This window comes from Ammospiza nelsoni, chromosome 6, assembly GCF_027579445.1.
Source record: "Ammospiza nelsoni isolate bAmmNel1 chromosome 6, bAmmNel1.pri, whole genome shotgun sequence".
Taxonomy (NCBI): Eukaryota; Metazoa; Chordata; class Aves; order Passeriformes; family Passerellidae; genus Ammospiza; species Ammospiza nelsoni.
Window position 1 is genome coordinate 2,855,730 of NC_080638.1, and position 19,175 is coordinate 2,874,904.

General features: G+C 36.2%; 1 protein-coding gene across 3 annotated transcripts in view; it reads left to right on the forward strand.

Annotated features, from left to right (window-relative positions):
* The window catches only part of ANO3 (anoctamin 3), a 111,573-nt gene that overhangs the window by 23,710 nt on the left and 68,688 nt on the right, over positions 1 to 19,175 (forward strand). For all 3 annotated transcript variants that reach the window (XM_059473530.1, XM_059473532.1, XM_059473531.1), the window contains exons 2-3: positions 16,028 to 16,240; positions 17,131 to 17,202. In XM_059473530.1, coding sequence (XP_059329513.1) covers positions 16,028 to 16,240; positions 17,131 to 17,202 — 285 coding nt within the window. The remainder of the gene's footprint in view (positions 1 to 16,027; positions 16,241 to 17,130; positions 17,203 to 19,175) is intronic.

A 19,175-nucleotide genomic window follows, 5' to 3' on the forward strand; every position in this document is an offset into this window, starting at 1 on the left:
CAGAGTTCGCTGCGGTTGTTAGTAGGTTTGTTTTTAGGTTTTAGTCTTCGTGTCATCCTGTTACCCAAGTACAAAAGCAGAGGAAGAATATTAATTGTAATTGTGAGCAGGGATCTGGTGTTTTAGGTGCAGATACAACTTAGGTTCGGTCTGTGTATTGAGTTGGTTTTTTTTTGTCTGGGATTTAATTGCCAAACAGAAGCTCTTTGCTGGTCAGCAAATATAAAGGTGAATTTCCGGTTTTGATTACCATCACCATAAAACCTGTATTGTGTTCATGTTAGGAAAAAGGTAATTCTCTCAATGAACTTCTAAAATTTATTTCTTTATCACGGAACCAATATTTTTCTATATTTTGTGGATCAGATGAACCAAGATTTCTCTCACTTTGTTCTCTTTCAGTTATTGACAGACTTTTTTTTTGTTGTTCTTATAGTGCAGTATGGTGTAAATTATGATAGGAAGTGGTATTCATTATACATAAATCATGAGGTCACTTATTGGATTTTGCCTCATTCAAGTTCTTCTCTTTGACTGGTTAGTTGAAAATAAATAATTCAAAGTGCTTTTTCCATTCTGATAATCACATAATAAATTTACTTCCTTGCAGTAGAGGTTTTGCATTTAATGCCAGTCTTGTGTGCAGTAATGAGTGGTGCTGTCTCAGATTGTAAAAACTCTAGTTTAGTCAGGCTCAAAGGTAATTGATTAGTATAAAAATGTATTTTTTCAACTGTCAAGTCAACATTTACAAAAGCATTAGAAGACTTGAAGCCACAGTGTTAGTTCTTTTTCATAAGACAGCATTTCTTACATTGCAGCAATGATTAGCAAGCTCCAGAATCGTTGTCAAGGCTCTTCAGAAAAAATGCAGCTATTCTGTAATAATCTTTAAAAAACCCCAAACCCAACTTTCATTTGTCAGATTATACCCTTTGCTGACCCAGAGATGGGGCAGCTGAGAGGCATTTAAAAAATGTTTATTCCATTTTCAGTCTCACATGAAGGGTGAGAATACAGCTGTTATAATTGACACCATCACAATTAGAAGTGCAACTGTTTCCTAATTACAAGACATTTTAAGTGTTTCTTGGCCTGTCAGCTTTAGCCACTCCATGCTGTAGATGCCTTAAAGCCACTTATCTAAACTACCCCTTGTGGGTCCCACTACAGTGCATCTTTCATCTTTCAGTTCTATTTCTCCAAAGTATCCAGTCTTATTTGGCACGGCCATCCTTTGAAACTTGTTTTGTGTTCAATTTCTCTCTCAACAATGTCTGTCGACTTCAACTATGTTCAGGTTCTTTGACTTGTGATTTATGAAACTCTGTGTTTGCACAAGTCAAAAAACTTGGTAAAAACTAAGTGAGTTTTGGCAGTTACTTTTTGAGAAGATTATTGTTCTCATCTCCTCATTCCCCCAAAATCCTGATTGAGGTACCTTGCCAGTCATCAGGCTTTGGAGATGAGATGATGCTTTTATGGAGCTGGGTAACCTGTACAGCATTGACTAACATGACCGTGGCTTTCCCAAAGTTCTCAAATGCAGTGTGCTTTGTACAAAATGTACCTGAGTTCAGCCTGCTTTTCTCAGCCTAAAGCTTTTAGGAATGGGGAAGGATAACATGAAAACTTGAGCAAAAGGCTATAGCAAAACTAAGCAAACATAAATGGTAATCAAGAATTCATCATCTTACCATGAGGTACTGAGAAGAAGCTGAGCATCTGGTACTCTGAAGTTCATGGACACTGATCTCAGCAGCAAAAAAAGTTGTCTTTTTCCTTTTCATTTAGTATTTTTTATCAGTCTTTATTTAAAATTTAATATTTTGCTTATTGTAATTTCTGGCTTATTGTTGCTGAGATTTTGGCTAAATGCATTGTTTGTTTTCCAGGTGCTCACTAAATTGTGCCCTAAATTCCCTTTCTTTACAGAATCGGGGGTAATCTTCCTGAAATGGCCAAATGCCCATCACAGCTGTGCCTTGTATGCTTCACTGCATTAAGACTAAGCTTCATTTTGGGGGGGGGGGGCATTGAAAGGACATAATTTTTATGTGGATTCTCAGTCATATAGGAAAAATACACATCAGCAAGTCTCATAGATCCTGAAAACAAATAGAAGATAATTTTAAACTTTTCAGAAACAGAACTTACCTATTGCTAGGTAACATAATATTCAAACTCAATTGCTAAAGCGAACTAACTTTTAAAATGGGACACAGAATGTGGTAAAGAGCATTTTTTTTTCTTTTACTTACTCTGAGCACTTTGTTCTAGCTGAGAAGTGATTTCAGTACCAAAGCTGTTTTTACAAGGTTTGGAGGAAAAAGATTAAGTTCTCCAGTCTCGTGGGTATCTAGGAGCCTTCAACTGGAAGGAGAAAATAAAGAAAGAATGAAATTACATCCTGAGGATTTGTTACTGTTTAGAATTTAGGTATTGTTTTTCTTTGATTTAGCTTTCCCTTCTTGACAAAGTGAGGAGGTGTTCAGAGTAGGAGGCTGCTGCCATCTTTTTGTCTTGCTCTTTGTTCAAATTGTGTATGCAGAGTGAAACCCTCAGTTTCAAAACCTGCAGCAGAACTCAGTGTAGTGTTATAAAAAGACACAGAAAGGGTTGAAAAAAATAATCTCATTCTTCTTCACCCCCGCAATTCTTGTTCTTCTACTTGTATCCAAAGATAATGTCTGTGGAGAAGAGCAGTGTCCTAGAGGTAGACTAATCTGTGTCTCTACACAGCAGTGTGTTAGATCTGTTTAGCCATCTGTATAGTATTTTCTGGCTATTTTTAACCTCTGCTTTGGCGGAAACTGGTTTTTCTGAAATTATTTTCGTCAGTAATATTCTCAGATAAAAATCATATAAGTGATATAGACCTTGATATTTCTTACTTTTTCAAAAGGTGATGCAACCTATGGCCTCTGAGGAATTATGTCAGAGGAAAGGGAAAGAAATTTTTATTATTTACTGGTTTCTTCCCAACCATCCTTTACAAAAGAATAATGTTCTTCCTTAAAGATTAATATACAGGTAATATATACTGTACCTTACTGTATATACTTCTTTATATACAGGTTTGTTTAAAACTAGTAAGTAATTAATAGTTATTCATAAAGGAGAAATCAGTTAATGATGACAAGAGCAAAGATAATCTCTACTGTAATTTGTAGTTTCATAATTCCAGGGAAAGATAGCTAGTTAGGAATCATAATCTTTTACATGCAGGACATAAAAATATGCTGCAGCCTTAGGGCAGATTTTTGTGGATTCCATAATAGGTGTGGGACAGGTACCAAGCAATTGTTTGTTTTATTAGGGGACTTTACTGAAAACTTGAGTTCTTCAGAAGGAAAGGCAACATGATTTGCAGTGGGCTCTTGTAACAGATACCTGGTGGTAGAGTTTGAATAAATCTGTGTTTAAGGTGTAGGTCAAGGCAATTGCTATGCTTAAAATTTTAAATGTCTAGGACTTTTATCCAAATACGCAGACTACACTTTCCTGGATACTTTGCTGGGTGCTTTTACTGAATAGTGTTGTTTTTTTAATACCTCTATCAAAGCTTTTTAATGAAGGAGTTCAATGCTGGGAAGAAGAAAAGATGTTTTGTGCTTTAGAATGGAGTTGCTTTCATCTTGGTGTATGAGATTTAAGAACGTGGAGTGCAGATTGAAATCTGGTGGCTTCGCAGGTGTCTGGTCAAGGAGTTCAATGTTTCCTGGTTCAATGAGGCAGGAAGAAGTTAATCAATGTCAATACTCATTAAGTCTTTGAGGGCACTGATTTAGCCTCTCAAGGGATTTACCTTGGAGTAGCTTGAATTGAGACTCCTGAAGAAATCAGGGATCTTCATAGAAGATGTGTATTTAGACACATTCCAATTCTTATCTCTACCAAATATTTTGTTTCATTTTTTATATTGCCACTTGAAGTTGTAGTGTGATTTAGAGGGATTGAGGATGGAGAATCTTGAATAGCTCTGCCTTCACTGGGAGGCTTGTTGCTTCATTGGCTTTTTTGTTAAATCACTTGGAGCTACTTTGAGAAGCACTGTTGTTGTGGAGTAAAGCTTTCCCTTATGGTTTCTTTACTCAGATTTTAAGCTCTTAGTGATCTGCATTTTTTATAAAACAGCATGTGAAACTGACTTTCATTTCTTGTGAAATTTCAATGAGAATTTGTAAACATCACATTTTATATTTTATATATTATATTATAATTTTACATTTATATATTATATTATTACCAGAATTTTACATTTTATATATTGTATTATTACCAGAATTTTCAGTATTCAGGAACTTGGCCTTGTGATAAAGAATCCCATGGAGGCTTATCCAAGGATGTTTGGTGCTTCTGTGGCATAAGTAAACCTAGTGAACTTAATAATTTGAAGAGACTGCTGAAATTACTAGAAGATGGAATTCTGTCACACAAAATTTTACGATAGACTGCGACCCTTTGCCACTGTTGTTCAGAACAGAAAGGCCAAGTTTTCATGTCAGTGTGAATGAAGCAAGTTTTTGGCCTCAGCTCTTCAGTTTTCATTCCAAGGAGCACTAACACACACAGAAAATTTCAGTGCCATACTCATGTTGACTCTGAAAGCTGAGAGCAATGCAGCTATTAGTACAATCCCTTAAAACAATACTATATTTAAACAGTGTTACTTAAAATGTTTTCTCAGGGCACTGAAAAGTAAGGTCCAATGTTTAATAAGGCTATATTTGCTCTTACTTCTTTTGCCTGATACAACTACTCAGCCTAGGATCCACTCCATCTTCTTCACTCAAACACCTTTGAAGGGCCCATGTCTTTTTATTCCAGATTATACTGTTGTGGCTTGTAACTTGAAAAAATATAGAGGTTTTTGAAAACAGTCACTAAACATGACATATTAAACCTTATATTATGCAGATGTATGAGTGCTGTAGAAAAAAGTAACTTTTTTTTTCACAGAATGGATATTTGAAATGAGAAACTAAAGGATATCAGAAAATTTTGGGATGTTGCATAACTCTCTCTAGCTAAAGAAGATGATGCTGCTGTGGTTAGATTAACTTCTTACAATCTGTTTTAAGTATAGCTTGATATAGTTGTATCTGTGGACAAACCTTGTACCTATTCCACAGCTTTTCAAAATTTCCTGAGTAAGGACCTGTGAAAATAGCAACCCTAGCCACCACTCATTTTCTTTAGAACTCTCATCAGTTATATTTCACTGGGTATACCACAAAGTTGCAAGTTCCTGATCTGCTTCCATATTTTGCTTTATTTATTCTGCTTTTGGTCATTTTTGAAATCTTCTAAATGAGTATAAATGAAACAGCCCTTTCACTTTGTATTCTGTTGTAGTAGCATTTTGAACATATCAGTTTTTGTTTCAAAATCAAGACTAGTCAGCATGTTTTATGATCAGAGGTATTTTGAAGTTCCAGTAACTGTGAGAAATTAAAACACTGTCTTAGCTAACAGTACCAAGAGCCTTGCATTACAGCTAATGCAGATGGCTAAGCAGTAACTGGGAAAGTAATGGAAAAAACCCCAGCCATCCATATTTTAGACATAGCATGATAGCAGAAAGTAGATGTGCTAAATTCACAAGTTTGCTGAGCAACATGAAGATTACTTGTTTTCTGCTTTGGCCTGTCTAAACTGAAGAGTGTGTTTGTGTTGTCTTGAGTCGAACGTGCAATCACATTTGCGGAAAGCATTGTATATATTATACATATATATGTATATATATTACTCAGATTACAAATCTTTACCACTCTTGTTCTGGAGCTAGGTCAGCTCTATATATTCTACAGATAAGTTACAGTAGATTATTTATTAGAGACAGGTGAACTCAAAACCAAACTGCAGTGTACAGCAATATGTTTTAACAACTCTGAGCTACAATGAATGCAAATTCGTCACTGTTTTCTCAGAAAGAGAGTCTGAGTCTGCCTCAATTTCGATTATCATTTGTCTCGTGAGGGCTTTTAGCCGGTGCAGTTACTTAAGGGAGGAATTGTTCATTTTTCTGACTGGTGAGGTCACAGTTTAATTCTCAGTATATTTGAGTATTTAAGTGAGGTTTTGAAGAAACAGAAACATTAGGTTTTCCCTTTGGGTCCTGTCTAATATTCATACATCAGGCAAATAGCCTTACTATTATGTAACCGTTTGCTCTGCTTAAAGGTAGGATCTTGTGAGTGGGAAAAAAGATACTGTGAAATCCTGCTGAGTTAAAATCCATCAGCAACTCAGGAGAAGGAAGTGTGCTTTGAAGAGTATCTGCAGAAATCCCTTTTGAGCAACAAATTGCCACTGTTCATAGGGTTTTCATTGATTTGATTAGTAACAGCATAGGACAAAGTGTTTGTTTGTTGCATCTTGTCTGTTGCTGTTACTGGATTCCTGTGTGGCACCCTGTCACACACATATTTTCTGAAAAATCCTTTCACTAGGATGTTTTCTCCTGAGAAGCTGGGAAGCTTCAGCTTCTCCATGTTTTACTACTTTGGAATGTGATTTGGAGAATTGTTTACCCAGCATGTGAATTGTTTTTACTTGATGACCAATGACAGCCAGCTGTGTCGAGGCTGTGAGCAGTCACAAGATTTTATTCATTCTTGTCCAGGCTTCTGATGCCTCCTTTCTCTTTCTTTAGTATAGTTTTTAGTAAATAATTTTCTTTTAATATAGTATAATATCATAAAATAATCAGCCTTCTCAAACATGGAGTCCAGATTGTCATCTCTTCCCTTGTCGGGGTTGCCTACAAATTCCACAGCACCCCAGCACAAGAAGGATGCACGAACGAAGGAATTCAGAGCTCGCTCAAATCTACATTGAAAAATTTTTAAGTACATCACAGTTGCACAAGAATTGTAGCCAGTCACGTATGCTCCAGAGAGCTCCTATGGTGATGGCAAGCTCTGGAGTTAAAATATGTTTGAGATGTCACATTCTATTCTCTGCCTGTCTGCTTCAGTAGAATTACTCTTGCTCAAAAATTTCCGTACTCCTTACTGTTTGTTTAGTAGCTTTATCAATAATATGCCTTTATAATCTAGATGATCTCTAACTTATGTAATATTTGTATTCTCTTATCTTTCTGGCTCATTAAACGAATGGAGTTAGTGCTTTTAATGAATTAGTTTTCCTGAAGCATTAGGGTTGTTTTGTTTTTTAGGTTTTGTTTGTTTATTTGTTTGGGTTTTGCTGTTGTTTGTTTTTGTTTGGTTTTTTTTTTTTTTTGGAGAAGTCTCTTTTTCATTATGGGCTATTTTGTTGTCTGGTTTAAAGGACAGGTGTCTGCTAAGGAAGGTGAGAACTCCCTTGGAATGGAAACCTTTCCCTCCAAACTATTATAACTTTGAAATTACAGGGTTTTCAAGCAAAGGTATGGGGAAAGGAATAACAGTTCTTTATTGCATATTTATGTGTAACAAGACAAACAACCCTGGCAGCAACACCAACCAGAACCCCAGGCAAACACCTTTTAGGATATTACTTTGAATTAAATATAATGTGTTGGTAGAGACTAAACAAAACTTTCTATTCTTTTGTAGTGTTGGAAGGGAGCATCTACAACTTTTTATTACTTTATATTGTAGGGAATCTCAAAATAAACCTGAGATTGACTTGTATTCAAGCTCAGTCATAAAAAAAAAAATTTTGAAATATGCATTCATAAATGCTTGTACTTTAATGGAAGGAGTTTCTTTAGAGAGAAAAATGATTTTTTAGTGTCATGGCGACAGTGATCTGTTTGTCAGTTTGACTGGGCGTTTTCCCTCTTGGTTGCAGCTTGTAGTTGTTTGTTCAGTTTTGGCATGTTGGTTCTGGAGTGTTGTCTTAGGGGTCTACTAGTGCCATCATCCAGTTCATGCATAGTCTATTAGACATTATAATTTCATACCTGTGGCCATCATAGGTATTTGCTATCAGTCTTTTCTGCCCAAGCAGAAGGAATTCAAATTTCTGGCAGCCTGGAATGGAAAGAAGGCAAAGCAAGGCACCAAGTAATGGATTAAACTGGTTTTTCAGTATTTTTCCCTTTAACAAGGGAAAAAATAGAGAAATGCTTTCAAAACAACTACCCCTTTAATTTTGAAAAGCATTTATACCAGTGCTAAGCTCTGACACTTTCAAATTTCCTTTTCAAATTTTTTGTTTAGAAGACTAATTCTGTGAGCATTAATATTAAAAAAGAAATTATAACAGCTGAATTTAAATCAGAAGCTTTGTCCAGAACATTTCATAGATTTCTTCAAGAATGTCCTCTGAGCATATACCTTCATGAAAAGTACATTTTGTTGGACTTTTAGTTTACTTTAGCCTCTTTTATCTTCATTAAGGTAATTTCCTCTATTTCTTTTCTCTCTCCATTTGAATTACACTGTTTTCCAGAGGTGAAGGGCTGGAGGGGAGAGGGGCAACACAATTTTCTTGCTGCTATTGTCATTATTTTTTACTGATTGTTAGGTGATTATTGAATACAGTTTCCACTAGAAATGTGTATTAATGTGGTTTTGGCTGTTTTGCTTTTATCAGGAAAACTAATCCATGATGTCAGGGGTTTAGGACAAAAATGGAGACAGAGGAGTTCTGTAACTTTGAATAAAGGGAGAGGCATCTAAGTTGCTCTCCTTTCCCTCTGTAATTTCTATTTTAAGGTGGTTGAGTTATGTTCAGAGTGGCCTGGATGTGCAGATAAGTTGTTTGTTAGACTCTGCTGGTAAAGTCCTGCTGCACCAGCTGCTTTTCCTGTTCCATGCCCTCTGGCGTCTGAACCATGTTTGTAACCCTCCATTGCCCAGCCTTCGGTATGTTGAGGTGTCCTGTACAGAGCTGGAAGGGGCTGGAAAATAAACTTTGGAAGTGTTATGAAGCAGACATTCTTTATCAGTGCAGGACATGTTAGAAGGCTGTCTCCTTCAATCCAATGTGTGTGACAAGACTTCACCACTAGGTATTTATCCATCATAATCATGCACATTCATTACAATGTGCTTCCTACCTAATACATAAACATCACTTTCCTACAACTGATTTGCATGCATCTTCCTCCTACTGGAGGTCCTTATATGGCCCTGGAGGGTCCTCTCAAGGTGGTTGTATTCACTGAATGCTTTGATATTACAGGCAACCTTTCCTTGAACTTTTTCTTTGGGCATGTGCTGTTGCTCCGTGTTACATAACTTTTCCCAAACCCCCCTGTAGTTCTCTTTATTTCTTCTCCCCTGGCTCCAGCTATGTTTATCATCCTGTGCACGTGCCTTTGCATCCTTTTATCTTTTTTGCGCAGAAATTTTGAAGCTCTGATCGGCAACTTCAGGGGGACTGAAAATTTATATTCTCCATGTTATTTACCAGGAGCACCCCAAAGCTGGATGCTGTTTGAGATGTGGCTGCAGGAGAGTCAACTAGAGAGGAGTAATCTCTTCCCTTGACCTCCTAGCTTCACACATGTCAAAGTAGCTCAAGAAAGAATCAGCTTTTGTTTCTGCAAGGGTTTCACTGCTGACACAACTGGGAGTCAACCTGTTGAGAAGTGCAGTGCCAGTTATTACAGCAAATAGCCAGTGCCACGAATTTCTAAATGAAATTGTTTTATTGGTTTCACCAGCAAAGTGAGGAGGCAGCTGTTCAAAAGAAGTATGCATGGCTTTGTCAGTTGGCGTGAACATGGATGGTTTTGCCGCTGGAGAGGTTTACAGTTTGTTCTGACAAGCAAAAACTTGTAAATACTGAATAGGCGACAGGTCATCATCAAACTTTGGTCTCAAGGCTCCAAATACCAAATGTCTGCTAATTTAGAATTCTGGCTGTTATTAGAAGATCTTACAGGCACAGATGACTTAAAGAAGGGCAGATCACCTGCTGTAGATGAGCTGTGCTGTTTTAATTTACTTTTAACCCAACACACTAAATTAATTGGGCCTAAAAAGCTGCCAGCAATAAAAGCACTATTATCAAGTCATGTGTCCTACTAGTAGCAAAACAAAGAGAATAAATCCTTACCCTTCCTAAAGCAACCTTTCAAAGGTTGGTCACTAGGCCCACACACTCTGCTTGGTGTTTAGGGTGGGCTTTTTAGTCAGGTTTTACTGTTCTGAGTTGTGCTTCAGGAAATTTTGAAAAAAGTTAATAGGTATATGAGTCTTCATGTTAAATGAAATGAGTTAATTGCAAATTACAATTTTTGCAGTCTCTTTAGTGCCAGCTGTTTTTAATATTATATTCACTTTTATTTTACATCCTTAAAAACTGAAAGTATTTACTTTTTCCCCCTTGTATGCATTAACATATATAGACATAGTTTTCAAATTCTGAAATGGAAGAAGTAATTTTAAAAAAGTCAATAATCACTTCCAGGAAAACTTTTTGTGGATTTAACTTAGACTCTGATTTTTGTGTTGAATATGTTTCCTTTGTATTTAATTCCACAGAATTTATTATAATGTTAATAATTTTATGGACTGTGCTCTGAGAAAGTGAGGCAAGTTTTGCAGTGCTAGAGAAAGTGTCTTTTAATTGCTGCCATAACTAGAAAAGTCAGATAAGCTTCTTAGCATGTAAGAACTATTTGCAAATCTGAAATGAATGCTGCAAATTTCAAATGTAAATTAATAAGTTGGTATGAGATTAACAACATCTGTTAAACACAATTCCCTGTCTTTTCTTTCAAATTATCTAATTGATTTAACTGAATTTTAATTAATCAGGGTCATCTTGGTATTTCATAACTCTTACTGAAGTGTTTGAATGTGCTTGATAGGTTCAGTAGGATGCTTCATTTGTAAAAGATGAGATCAATCTGAATGCATTTATGATGGGGGTGTGTGTTCAGTGAAGGGAATTGTCAGGAAAGACCTTTTGTCACTCCTAATTTCTTGTGTGAATATGCATGTATTAAGACATGTGTCCTGCAGGATGCATTGTACTGCAGCCTCTCATGAACCTGTTGCAAATTAAATCTTTTTCCACCAAAGGTCAGAGATTGGTGGATGTTCCATGTTTTTATGAAAGGAGACACAGTGTATATTTTTAAAAGTGACAAAATAAAGGTTGAAATGTAGTTGCATCTAGTTATGAAACAGAGCGATAAGAATTATGTTCTATATGAGCAATTCTGTAACTTAATGAAGTTATAGAACGTTAATGAAATGCATTATGCATGCAAAAAAAAAATCTTCCAGTTATGTATTTCAATATATTCCAATATTGAAATCTTAGTCAGGTGCAGAGATGAACATAGAAGAGTTACTTAGTTCTGTACATTTTGCTTAATTGTGTTTGTTGAAAGGATATAATTTTCTCTTTAAATAATAAGCTTTGAAAGAGCACAGGTAACTTTTTTTTCAGGTATTTAACCTTTAGAGTTTTTAAGTACTTAAGTTATAATCTCAACTTTTTCCCTGTAATTTAGGAAAACTGTAAAATTACAGATTTTTTAAATAGCTTTGTACACCTCCACACCATTGAGCTGCCTACGTGGGCCTAATCTTCAAGTAGCTGAGTTGAGTTTGGTACAAAGGTCGCTGAAGGAGGTGAAAAAAAAGCTGTCTTTTTAACAAGCTTTCCATTGTATCCTGCTCCTTCCTCCACGCAGCCTTTGTCACATGCTGCCTCTCAGCAGTCACTTAAAGCTACCAGGAAACTGCACTGCAGTTCAAACACGAAAAAAATGCTCAGCTCTTCAGGATTGAGAGCTCTAAGGATGTGCAGAGGAGTTCTCAGGTGAGCAGTAGTTGTACAGCCACGAGCTGCCAAAATCAGTGTGACTTTCATACATGGCTATGGGCAACAAAATCGCATCTCACTTTGTTTGTGGGAGCAAATAAATGTGTGAGAACAAAACCTGGCTGTTCTAGGGCAAACTGGCAGCTGGGGTTAAGGAGCATCCTCTGTTCTTCTGGGCATCCTAACTCATCAGTTCTTCTGGGTCTCACATCAGCATCCCCTGTGCCTCTTCCTCAGCCTTGTCTGTAACCTCAGATGTGAAGTCATCCCAATCTGTGTCTCACCCAAACGCGTTTAGGAGAGAAATGGACCGTAGCTCTGCTTCTAGACTGTGTTACTTTGCTTTGATTTTGGTACTGGTTGACTTTATGGGGCAAAGGAATCAATTTTAAAGCTTCCATTTTAAAAAGCTTGGGAGTTATATTGGAGTTTCACAGTGAAAAGTAGACCAGTTAAATAAGGAAATTTCAAGATACTGGTCTTAGGATTCTGAGCTTGCTTCGTCATGTGAAGCTTTAGAACAGTCTAAGTTTTTATCTTGGTCCAGATGGAGCTACAATCTATGTGATGGAACATAAACACAGTGTGTTTTGCTGTATTTGAAGGAATTGCTGTTCCTTGTTTTCTTCAAAGTCATTCCCACACAACAAAAGTAGTGTTGCTCATACTGAATAGAGGATACCAACATCTCTGGTTGAGAAAAACTGAAGATTTATATGGCTGAGGCTCCTTAGGATAGCTTGTTTGTTCAGTAAACATTTGTAACCATCTGGTGTGCTGTGTTTTTCAGTAATGAAATGACTGTGAAAAAAATATAAACTTTTAAATTAGTGAAATTAATAATTAGGAGAAATAAATATTTTAATGAGATACTTGATTGGTGTTGTCAGTAGTAATGCCAGAGGTTATGATCCCTTTCAGGCTTCAGATGCTTGAAACCCTATAGGGAGTGTTTTGAAAGTAGTAGTAAAATGCATGCACCTTTTTCTGCAGAAGTTTTTCAAGACTTAAAAATATAACTTAAGCATTCAAATAACCCTGTGACAGGGAAAAGAATATCCCCTGCAAAAAATATCTTCTGGCACAAATTCCATTTTTTATTCAGTTTTACTGCAGCACTTTTCCCATAGAAATACTGTAAGCCTTAGCCAGGTCATTATCCTGAGTACCTTCTGCCTACCTGCAATTCTCCACTGAAGTTTTGCTAGCATCAGGTTTTCAGCTGAATATAATCAACCTTACTGGAATTGAATAATAGGACCAAGGGCTTGGCAGTTGTTATAAACTAGGTCTGTCTCTGTAAATGAAATCTGGGGATAGGGTTGGAGGGGAGGGAGGTGGATTAGGGGTGTTTTTTCAGATCAAACTGGGAATATATAGAGCAGTATTGGTTGACTGAAAATGCAGTGACCAAAATAAGTGACTCTGTTTTCTGTCTGGAGATCAGTGCCTAAGTGTTGTTCAGGGCAAGGCCTCAAGCAGCACAGCACACATGATGTGTACCTCATTAGCTGGCCAAAAGCTGGTGTTATGATTTGGCTTCTATAGAAGCTACTTCTTTTTGATGCTAAGATTTGTGCTGGATTAAATGGGGGATAGTTACTGGGCTGCTCTTTATGAGGCTAGCACTGATCCAGCCTTGCTTACAGCATTGAGTTAACAATTAATAGGGACTAGCTGCCAAACTCTCCTCATGTAAAATAAGGAGCAAATGAAAGATCAATTCTTTTCTTAACAGTACGAAAATTATCATCTGAGTTTGTATTTCACAGAATGAGGCATAGCAAAATTTTTCTTTATGTTTCTAGTGGCCAAAACCTGAAGGCCTCTGAGAGTTTGCTTTATTTAGAGTCTTTCTAGATTGGCATAATATTGAGCATGCAATTAAATTGTGCATACTCACTTTAAAACCAGAAAAGCTTCTCATATTCTAGCTCCATCTTTCCTGCCTGACCTATCAGAAAGCTGTGAGTAGTTCAGCTCTCTGTTGGCTCTACAGCTGTAGTACAGCTCTCTTTTCTGGCTTTGAGCCACGTAGAGATTTGCCTCTGTAACAGGAATCCCCAGCATCCCCTTGGAAAGAAGACTTTCCAAGGCAGAAGTGCTAAAAAAAAAAGGGCAGCATCTAATTAAACCATATATTATTTACCTTTTTTGCCTACATGAGGAATTTCTACACTCATGTTATAATTGTTCCCATGCTCATGCTAGCTGCCAGAGGAATATTATGTAGGAAAAGAAGGAATAAATGAAATTGTTGTAGAAAAACAAGTCTGTTGGGCTTTTTCTGCTAAGTGTATATATGTCTACTATTGCAGATGAAAAGATCCCTGAACAAGCAAGGACTTTCTAGCTGGAAAATATATCGTCTAGAAAACTGCTCTGTGGAAAAGAGAGGAAGGAATGAAAATAATTTCAGTAACTCAATTTAGTGATCCAATTCATTATGTCAGCCACATGTTATTCATGCTGGGTAAGCATTTCCATGCAGCAGCAAGTGCCATCAAAACTAGCATATCACAGAACTGGACTCTGGCACAGTAGCAGAGTATGAATTAACTTTTCCAAATTTTAAGGTAGTTCATACCAATAACATAAGAGCAAATCTGCTGTGAGATTACTTTGCTGTGATTCACTTTCTTCAAGCAGAAGCAGCATGATATTAAGGAATCCATTTGAAATGACACCGGGAAATACAGAGTAAGAGAGAGCAAAAGGGAAGAATTTTCTTTTCAATTGAGGCATTATGTAATAAAATAATTGCATTCTGTTTTTTTATATGTATCACTTAAATTTGGGCTAAAATTGAATGTCAGTATGTGTTATTTGCATTATCACAAATTTCTTTGGTAACAGTGATTCATCTCGCCACACATAGTGACTCCAGAGTAGATGAAAGAACCATTTCTCTTTGGCAACTCTAATAATTATGCAGTGGGGTCCATACTTACAGGCAGCCTATCCCTGCTTAGGAAATTTATCACTGAAGCCATCCAGAACAATTACAAAGTGTATGTCTTTATATATTATTCTATATTACCCATTGCTGTGTCTAACTGCTGCAGATTTTTGTCTAATAAATGTCCATTTAGGAAGAACTATAACAGAGACTCTCTGGAAACCTTTCAGGTAGCACAAGACGTGTGGCATTGCTCTGCTATGAACAAGGCACTGTCAAGGCCCAGTGCCCAGTGTTCTCTGTTGGCACACAGCAGCCTTTTTATTAAGAGGCAGAGTTCTTTCTGCACATACTTATTTAAAGACTTATGCTATCTTCTGAGGCAACAGAAGCTTACCTGTGTATAAAGTAAATTGTTCTGTTGAGCAGAGAAACAGTACAGTGAAAGAAACTAGCTACACTAGTGGACTTTGGTTTTGCTCTGTGTTGAATTAACTTTTACAAGGATTGTGTGTGTCATTGCTCTGTATTGAATCAGGAGGTGTATAATACTGAGTTTTTCTTCCATGTAAACTTAGGAAAGCTACTTAATTTCTAGGTCTCTCAGAAACAACTCTAAAAGAGACAAATCATTGTCACAGCTGCTTTGTTCTAACTGACCCTGGAATAGTTGGGGTCTTTTTTGCTACATTTGTTTGTTGTTCTATGTCACAGACATATTTTATGAAAAATCCTTTCACTAGGATTTTTTCTCCTGAGAAGCTGGGAAGCTTCAGCTTCTCCATGTTTTGCTACTTTGGAATGTGATTTGGAGAATTGTTTACCCAGCATGTGAATTGTTTTTACTTGATGACCAATGATGGCCAGCTGTGTTGAGGCCGTGAGCAATCACAAGACTTTATTATTCATTCCATTCTAGCTTCTGGTGTATGCTTTCTCTTTCTTTAGTATAGTTCTAATATATAATTTTCTTTTAATATAATACAATATCATAAAATAATAAATCAGCCTTCTGAAACGTGGAGTCAAGATTCTAATCTCTTCCCTCATCCTGGGGACCCTCAAACACCACCGCAGTTCTACAGTATTTTTTCACAAAGGTTACCCAACAGATCAAAGGATTAAGAACATTAATTTATTTCCATAATGGTGAAGGGGAAATTTTTGTAGCTTTGAAAGGAAAATGTAAATAATTTACAGAATGGGATAGTATTAGCATCTGTATTTTAGTTCATTACATTGTTTTTTTAATAACTTCAAACCTTTTAGCACAGCATTTTTGTTTAGTTGAGGAGTGGCTTATTAAGTGGATTCATAATTAGCCATCTTTCTTTGTCATGGTCCAATATGCTAGAGCTTATTATGTTATTTTCCTTTTGGCTATTTCAGGTATGAATACAAGCAAGAGCGAGACAGTGAAAGAGCACCCATTAAAACCCTCTAGAAGATCTATGCCATGCCTTGCCCAGAGCCAAACACATCCTCAGAGCCTGAGCAAGCATTCATCATTTCTGCAGCCAAACCGTGTGCAGCCACAGCTCCAGCCCCAGCCTTTGAGTGCAGGGACGTCAGCAGCTGCCGTGGATGTCGTGTCAGAACGAGGTAGGACGTTTTTCCCTTTCAGGAGTTTGCTCCAGCTCTGATAAACTGATTTATTTAGATATCTATGGTTTGTTGAAGAAATGTTTTTGCAGAAAACACCTACACATATTACATTAACAGGTTCTTAAGTGAATCTTTATAATGTTTGAAGTGAGTTTTAAACTAATTTTTATTTTTGTCAATGATGACATTATTTCCTTCTCACTGGTAATAAGACAAGAAAGTCTTGCTCATTTATGCTGGAGAAAAGTAGGAAAGTTTTTGTAGTCTGTCCTAGAGGAGAAAGAAGGAATAAATATTAGGCTTCAGGCAAAAAATGTCTTTATATATGAACATGTAGAAGGAGATGCATTCATTCACAAACAGTAGAATCAGGGAAGAGCTGTATGGAAAGAATGAAAATGAATGGAGAAAATCCTTCCAAATTTTAGCTCGTGTGGGATAAGGAACTACTTTTATTTTAGGATTTCTAATTTAACAGATACACATGCCTTATCGGAGGAACTAGTATAGTTGGAATCCCAGTCACTGTGTGTCACCTGTTACCAACTCTTGCCATCCTCTATTGCCAAATGTGTGTGAAGTTTTGTAGAATAAATTAACTCATCTGGTAGTAGCTTTTGATAAGTCTGTCTTTATTGTTGATGGACACTAGGCATTAATTATTGTTCTTGTGAGTTATTTTATTGAGTTAAACTTCTCTTAGTAATAGAAAGTCTTCATTAAAGTGATCTTACTCTTTTTTCTATTGATAGAAAGTGCTCTTCAAAATTTCAGTCCAAAGTGTTTTATTTGAGTTACTGACGACTTTGAAAAGTGTTTTTTACAGTAAAGATTTTTTACGTAGAAAATACATGTCAATGCTGATACAGTTATTGCATTTATTTCAGCTAAAGTGGTGGAGACTTTGGAAAGCAACTTGCTTAAACTGTCTAATACAGAATATGGTGATCCATTTTCAGGTAAGTTGTTGTCTGAACTGAAACAATGAAAAATTACTGATTCTTTGAATAATCTCACAGTATTTAAGTGTGGAAAGGCCATACTTACCCTGAACTTCCATTTTTTTTGAAAGGGGAGACTAAGTGTGATTAAAGAAATGTGTCTGTCATAAATTTCCTGATACTGTCTCACCTTTTAGACTAAAAGCAGGGACTGAAGAGAGAGAAGTGTCATATATTGAATATATCCTTTTCCTATAACAATTCTTCATAAAATAATAATAATTTTGAACAAATGTACTTGAAATTCCTTTAAAGTTGCTATTATTCACTTGTTTTTCCTATATAGTCATGTCATTCACTATTATTGTGGCTGCAGTTCTTTTGTTGGGCTTTTTTTGATATTTTGTGTATTTGCTTTGGACATTTACATACAAAAAGTGTTAAAATTTGGGAAGCAAAAAAAAGGTAATGGAGATAATAGCCATAATTTTAATGCTTTGCTACTATTTTGATATTGTAATTAAGTCAGAGTAAGTAGGGAAAAAGTTATTCTTAGAATTATCTTGTAACTGCAAATTGAATCTGTAAATACACACATGGGTAGTAATTTACAAGTTCCAGGATGAGGTAGTTGCCATCTATTTTACCCATACAGACACAAAGATATTTCTGCACCTTGCACAACTACTAGGAAAGATATTTTTACTCACAGTTGATGAACATCAAACTAGAAATCAGATATTCATGCTGAATGAAAGATATCAAGATATCTGCTTTCAGAAAGCTAGGTCTGCTCACCTCTCACATAATTTGGCATTGAATTTTCTTGATCCCTAAAATATATGATAGATAAGAGGGCTCCTCAAGGTTTCCTGGGTAGGTAACTACTGGATATAGTGAAATTGATATTTCTTCAAAACCAGATATTCCAAAATCATGGCGCAGAACGAGAATTTGGCATGAAGATTATATAAGAAAATCAAGTCTTAGTAAGGTTCCAGTTAAAGCTGCTGCCCTTTCCTGGGGTAATTGGTTGGCAAGCATGGCTACTAGGAGATTTTACTGTTATAATTTCCTTCTTTTCTTTTTTTTTTTTTTAATACCCTGCTCTATTTGTAATATCTTGCTCTATTTTATTATGTATGTGAATTGCTTACACATACACTTGCTGATATTATTGTGTATTTATATATGTCAGCAGTAATTCTTTCTCACAATAAACGTTGCTGGTTTTCAGTCCCATTACTTAGTTTTAACCTGAAAAGATACATGGAGGGCTCAGCAACTCAGGAGAAGATAGATTGATTCCTTTTACTTCAAAATTGTGTTAAATTTTGGTGTGCATGTTTCTTCTCTTCTGGCTACAGCTATGCTCGTGGAAGAAAAAGTATTTAAATAGTTGCCCTTTACTAACTTGATTTATGAATTTGCTCATGTTGAGTCAATCCCAAATTACATGAGTGAAATCTGTTAAGTTATTCACAGTTATAGAAGTTATAGAAATGTAACTGATTAGGTTAGTCAGTTATAAACAAGCAAGAAAACAGTATTAAAAACATTACTGCCAGAGGTCAGTAATAAGAATTGCCTTATTTTTATATTTGCACTATCTGTTAGATTCATGAAGAGAAATAAGGGACAGTTAAAAGGTGCATGTAACAAAATGGCCTGTATACCTTCAAAATACAGTTTGTTGATCCTTAATTATTGTGTTTATGTGGGTAAGAATTTGTCTCCAAGTCTAAAATTTTCAGTTTAATCCTGAGTCTGGATGTAGATAGGGAGGGGATGTAAAAAATAAACCTGAAAAAGGAATATTGCATCTTCAGCTTTGATCCCCAGATAGGTTAAAACAATGCTTTTGTAGGTACTCTGGCAGTTTCATGGAGTTTGAAAAGAAGGCTGTTTAATGGGTATCATCATCTTAGTGAATATTTTCAAACTGCTCCCCTGAGAACATGAAAGAAAGCGGAATTAAGTGAATGTGGTGA